The sequence below is a fragment of the Mesitornis unicolor genome, unplaced genomic scaffold, assembly GCF_000695765.1.
Source record: "Mesitornis unicolor isolate BGI_N332 unplaced genomic scaffold, ASM69576v1 scaffold12873, whole genome shotgun sequence".
Taxonomy (NCBI): domain Eukaryota; kingdom Metazoa; phylum Chordata; class Aves; order Mesitornithiformes; family Mesitornithidae; genus Mesitornis; species Mesitornis unicolor.
Genome location: NW_010176734.1, coordinates 21798 through 28046, shown reverse-complemented (window position 1 = coordinate 28046; position 6249 = coordinate 21798). Strand labels below are relative to the sequence as shown.

Genomic DNA, 6249 nt, shown 5'->3' with positions numbered 1-6249 from the left:
TGAACCTCAGGGTCCTGGTACCTCTTATTTTTCATGCTCTTTCTGTCATTGTAAATTAAGGTCCGTAAGGCTGAAACAGGGCCCCAAGGGAAATGCATTTACAGGAATCCTGAAATAATATCCTCTTTACCTTCCTTCTAGACTCAACAATGTTAAAAAAACATATAAAAAGAAAGACAAGAAGACAGAAGCGTTGAGAGGTATGAAAGCTGTGATACTGATTCCTGTTAAAGACAGGAGAACTTATCTTGCTTTGACAATGGATGGAGGCAAGTCAAATCTCATTTCTTCCCAAACGTGATGTTGTGTTCATTCTAGGTTTGTCTTTAAACATTTATGAGGGTCAGATCACTGCTGTACTCGGCCACAGTGGGGCTGGAAAGACAACGCTGCTGAACGTGCTCAGTGGACTGACTTTGCCTTCTGAAGGTAGGGTGGCAAACGGTGAGGTGGGATGTGGTGGGCTTCATTCAAAAGCTGTAAAGACCAGTTGGTTCCACCTCATCACGTTTATTCCTGTAAACAGGCTCTGCAACCATATACAACTACAAGCTTTCTGAAACAGAAGGTAGGGAAGAGATTAGAGAGATGATTGGTATTTGCCCACAGTTCAACACACAGTTCGAAGTCTTAACGGTGAAAGAAAACTTGAAAACTTTTGGAGAAATCAAGGGCATCAAGTCCAAAGAGGTGGAGCAAGAGGTAAGTGTGTGTCCGCCTGAAATGCACCATTGCACAGAAATATGGGGCTGTGGGCAAACCCCACATTTCACCAGAGGCTCCTTTTGCACTGGGAAGCTCGAAGGGTCCATCTGGCTCTGTCTTCTGAAAATCAAAGCTGGTGTCCAGCTTTAACAGGTTAGTAGGCATGGGCTTGGTGCAACCACAGTGATTCCTCTGCTCAACCCAGGGAGACGAGGGGATGTAGCAGCCCCTGCAGTGGTAATGGGTCAGTGTGGGTAGGAGCTGGACCTTGGTATGTGCTCTTAGAAATTGTGCCTTCAAATCCCAGCCAGATCATCACAGCTAATGAAGGATGGAAGGACAACTGATGCTGGGAATGGACATCCTTGTGCTGTTCTAGGTGCAAAACGTTTTGGAGCTGCTGGATATCGTTAACGTTCAAGATACTCGAGCTGAGAAACTGAGTGGTGGGCAAAAGCGGAAGTTATCCATTGGAATAGCCATGCTTGGAAACCCCCAGGTAACGCAGCAAGTAGGCCCAACATAACTAAAACCTGCTGCACGTACTTGACTGCAAGTTCATGCGTGATTTCAGACCTCTTCTAAGAGCTCATAATTATTAAAATTAGCACATTTTAATAGAAAAGAGTTAAAAGTGCATAAAACTGGCCTGGGCCTCTTGCCTTCAGGACCCGAGGCTCTCAGAAGAAAGCCAAACCTAAAAGATGTGCAATCGCTCTGGCAACAAATAATGCCTGATTTCATCCTTCCTGCAGGTTTTGTTCCTGGATGAGCCAACAGCTGGGCTGGATCCTCTCTCCAGGCACCAAGTGTGGAGCCTCCTCAAGGAGCACAGAGCTGGGCGAGTGATCCTGTTCAGTACCCAGTTCATGGACGAGGCCGATATCCTCGCAGGTAAATGCTGCGGCATCTCTGCAGAATAACTCCAGAGCAGAAAGTCCATGTGAGCTGCATAAAAACTTTTGAACCACTGCTCTATGGTGTAAATTCCCTTTTTTGTTTGTTTCTTTAGACCGCAAGGCTTTTATCTCTCGTGGGAGGCTGAAGTGTGTTGGTTCTTCTCTGTTCTTGAAGAAGAAATGGGGGATTGGCTATCATCTAAGGTATCTGCTTCAGCCCCAACGAGTGGTATCTGGGGACATGCGTGTACAAGGAGCCAGAAGAATGACTGTGAGAGGAAAACCATAAAGCAGATGTTGTCAAAACAAGAAAATGAAGTGTATTCAGTTAAATTAACTGAAGCAGCACTTTGCTCCAGAGTAAGGAATGAATGAAGTATGCTGGAGTTTTGTTTTATGTGGCATAGCAAATACAATGGGGGTTTTGTGTTTTGTGTTTTTGGTTTATTTTTGGATTTTTTTTTTCAAAACTAACCATCTGGTTTTTTCCACTGAACAGGATCCATGTGAGTGAGTCTTGCGACTTAGAGAAGGTGACATCTCTGGTTAAACGGTACATCCCCAACGTCATATTCTCAGGACACAGCCAATATGAACTGAGCTATAAACTGCCATTAGAAAACGTGAATAAATTCCCAGGTAGTGTATATTAAAATACTTGAGAATTGTCCATAGAGAAAAAAATAATCACAAATGTGGGGAAAGAGAAATGAAGAGGGAGATTTCTTCCAAGAATCTAAGGACTTTAGACATTAAGGACTTTGATTTTGGTTTTCCTCCCACAATTTTAACATCCATCCTGGCAGCTTGCTGCTTTATCATCTTCCCTATGACCAGAGATGCTCCGGTCAGGTTGACTCAGCTTCACCTAAGTCTGGTCTGGACATATGTGCTCATGTTTGAAACCTTGCAGGCACTTGTGTCATCTCTGTCCTGCAGATCTGTTCAGTGGCCTCGACAGCTGCTCCAACCAGGGAATTCTCAATTACGGAGTTAGCATGACAACCCTGGAGGATGTCTTCCTGAGGCTGGAGGAAGATGCCACAGTGGATAAAGAAGGTACAATTGTGGCTTCAAATATACAATCCAGAGCCGAGAAGGACGGCTACATTGCAATGGGCATACCTCCAACAGTTGATTATGAGGTGGCTCTTAATTTTTCATGCATTACAAAGTAGAAGCTGGTTTCAGACATAAATGTGCCTGTGGGAAACTCTCTGCAGGTGAGCACAGCCTTGGGAAGCAGTGGGCAGAAGCAGGACCACGATGCCCTGACGGGACGGAGCCAGGCTCCCTGCTGCTTGTGGACACAGGGAAGGCAATGGTCAGTGGCTTGGCTCTCTGGAGGCAGCAGGTCTCTGCCATGGCATGGATGCACTTCCTAAAGCTTAAGAGTTCGGTGAAAAACCTACGGTCAATGTGAGTACCAAAGGGATTCTCTTTTGTAGATCCAGACCTGGACAAGGTCACAGCATGGTGGGCAATTTTCACACCCCTGTTTTGATGAGCTTTTGGACTAATTGATGTCAGGTCTTGGCTATGAATGATCTTGATCATCTGCAGAGGATCCAGAGGAGAGGAAAGTTTCTGCCTTTCCAGTGCCAGGAATATAAAAATCTTCCTTTTGTGCATTTATGCAAGGGAATTTCCATTTTCCTTCTGAAGAAAAGAATCATTTAGAAGCACTTATTTCAGATGGAGGAGGAAGTTTTAAAATAAACTACTCTGTACAGAGAAAGGAGGGAAAACACTACTTACAAACTTCCTCTTTAATTGTTTTTTTATTCAAACTTCTCTTATGTTGCCAGTGTTTGAAGTCATTCGGCTCCATTGCTTTTCAATCTGGCATTTCCTGGAGGGGGCACAAGAAGCAGAAGGGAGATGCTGATTTATTAAAAACTTTTAAGGAAGTCTGAAAGGCACTTCATGGCCCTAAAACTTTGAGAGCTCCAGATCTGAGGTCCTCTCCCTGCTAAATTTTAAAAGCCTCAGTGAATGATCAAGGTTTGAGGCTTCTGAAAAACAAAATTACCAATAAATATTAACAGAAAAAACATTGGGTAACCTGAATATAGTATACCATAGAACGCAGGAAATGCGTTCTGCTGAATATCTGTTTTCAGAGTGTTTATTCATCTCTTTCTTAATGTAGTTTGCTGCTCTATGTGGTTTTTGTGCTTCCTCTGGTTTTGCAACTGACCCTGGTTGCTGCCTGGCAGAGCGTGAGCGTGTGGGAGCTCTCGTCGGCGCGGTACTTCTTGCCCCTTGGGAAAAAGGTTCACTGGGACACAACCACCCTCCTGGTCCACAACAACACGGGTGAGGAGGAACAGCCTTTCCTCAGCCTTTCCTATCGTGGAGTTTCTTGTGGTTGCAAAGGAAAAATAAGTGAAAGAGCAGATGGTTGTAGGATGGAGGGGATCCAAGGGGTGATGAAAGTTTTGGTGACAGAAAAGCGTGGAAATAGCAATTTTTAAATGGTTGTGAATGAAGCCTACATTGGCTTCAGCAGCTGGTAAGGTCCTGATGCAATGATGTGAAAAGGGATATCATATCACATGCGATTAGAATGGACCCATCTCTTTTCCTGCCCAAAATTCAGGCCTCGATCCAACAAATTTCTGCATTTTCAGAGTGTGGGATTGTCAAGCCAGGCACCATTCTCCAGCAATGACTCACTAATGTTGAGTCAAATTAATGATCTACTTCGAGTTTTACCTTCAACATTCCTATGACAGGGTGTTATTTTATGTTATTTGGCCACTGTATGATGCTGTTGGCTTCATCAGACCATCAGCAAGGGGAATACATATTGCAGCAACTCAGCAAGGCAGAAAAAAGAATGACAATGCAAAAACTCAATCAATGAGACTGAAATACATTAATTTCACAGAAATTAAAGTGCAATGATCCACCACATACGTGCTGTCTGACGTCCATGGTTATTAGACTTTTCCTGGTTTTGTTTGGTGGTCATGGATTTTTAAAAAGAAAACCAAAACAAATCATCAAAGACTCTGTTGCTGTTCAGTATTGTGATTCCTCTGCTTTTGGCTTTCACACCAGGCGCAGGCATTGAGGACTTCATCCGCATGCTTGAAAGCCAAGATCTCACAGTGGAAATAACAAACGAGGAAAATATCACAGAGGAGCTAAAACACAATGGGGCTATTAAAGTGTCTCGCAAAGGTCAGGTGAGGATTTCTGTTCTCTTCCTCCCATTTCTTCCCCAAGAATTGAATAATTAAACAAGATGCCTTCCTCAGCTCTACCTATGGGATGATCCTATTGACTAAGGCCCACAGGTACAAAGATTTGAATGTGTTTTAACCAAAAACTGCATGATCGTGGAGACCTTATCTCCCTTCTTCTCCAGCTCAAATTTACATTTTTGTAGCATGGCTATGCAGACTTCCAATACCTCGTGATTTGTGTTTTAGCAAACAAGGCATAAACAAAATAATTTCATCCCTGGATTCTCCTGGTTTACTTCTTTGCTGTTGCTTCCCTGCAGATGGGAAAACCCAAGAGATTTCATTGTCTTGTTTTCTTGTTTTTTTGAAGAGCTACAGGTTTACCGTGTTGTGCCACATGGAGGCTGTCAACTGCTTCCCGGTGTTGGTGAACGTCATCAGCAACGCCCTGCTGAGAGCCCTCAATTCCACCGCACACATTCGCATCTGGAGTCACCCCTTTTTCTCTGTGAGTGTCAGAGCCTGCCAGACAGGTGTCAGAAAATAGTCCTTAAATCTGCTTAAGATCTCAATAAGTCATCAGATTTTCATTGGGAGCCATGTGGACAGCTGTCTGTACCTGTAAAGCCACCTTCCTCCATGGTGGATCTGGAACCATCATGGTTGGCTTCAGGAAAACTGAAGATAATTTTTCGCTTGTGGGTCTCGAGGGCTGCTGAATGGAGAGGGTGGCCGGGAGAGTTTCTTGAGAAGGTTTCTTACTCTCTACATCACGTTATTCAAGTTGTGGTCCATCAATTGACAGAAAGTGTGGGACCTGCACCACCATCCCTCCTCACCAGTGGCAAGCACTTTGCGTGCCTATGATTTGGGGAAAACCTTCCTCCTGCCTGGGCTTCAAATCCCACTTTGTGTCCATACTGCCTTGTACATCCTGAGACATGCAGTAAGATGGATTGTGGCATCATTGCAGATGTTTTCTACAAATGTTTTTTTTTTGTTTCTATTTTTCAGATAAATAATCCACGATTATGGGATTTTTTTGTTTCTTTTTACCTCTTTTATATGCTGTTCCTATTCCCCGGTTTCCCTCCTCACTTTGCAATGGGCTACATGCAGGATCACAAGGTAAATTCGTTGAAATGGACCAGATTTGGGGTGGGCAGAACGGTTTACATTTGCATTGCAACAGGGACGTTTGAATATGATGGGCAGCTTGAGGCGCTTTTTCCTCTGTATTGCCTTGAGTGACTTTGCAGCCAGCCCAGAATGCTAAAAGACAAATAGAGGCGGAATTTTTGCCCCAGTATGGCAATGGTAACAGCTTTTTATTAGCTTTTTATTTCCTGGAGCCATTTCCATGGGTGCAGTTGGCCAACCAGGCACCTACAGTAAACTGCCCTTTGCCATGTACTGTCCCAGGCAGGAGCTTGTGCCCAGCTGCGGATCTC

General features: G+C 44.1%; 1 protein-coding gene across 1 annotated transcript in view; it reads left to right on the top strand.

The window, feature by feature from the left end:
* LOC104538569 (ATP-binding cassette sub-family A member 10-like) overlaps positions 1 to 6249 on the top strand; it is a gene marked incomplete at its 5' end in the record, with an annotated part of 19016 nt that overhangs the window by 4905 nt on the left and 7862 nt on the right. Inside the window, 14 exon segments of the mRNA XM_010181816.1 lie at positions 142 to 200; positions 319 to 429; positions 527 to 702; positions 1085 to 1204; positions 1461 to 1599; positions 1718 to 1808; positions 2104 to 2243; positions 2544 to 2663; positions 2828 to 3023; positions 3757 to 3923; positions 4671 to 4798; positions 5169 to 5306; positions 5813 to 5926; positions 6221 to 6249. The exon segment at positions 6221 to 6249 is cut by the window's right edge and continues 25 nt beyond it. Of these exon segments, the coding sequence (XP_010180118.1) occupies positions 142 to 200; positions 319 to 429; positions 527 to 702; positions 1085 to 1204; positions 1461 to 1599; positions 1718 to 1808; positions 2104 to 2243; positions 2544 to 2663; positions 2828 to 3023; positions 3757 to 3923; positions 4671 to 4798; positions 5169 to 5306; positions 5813 to 5926; positions 6221 to 6249 (1728 nt within the window).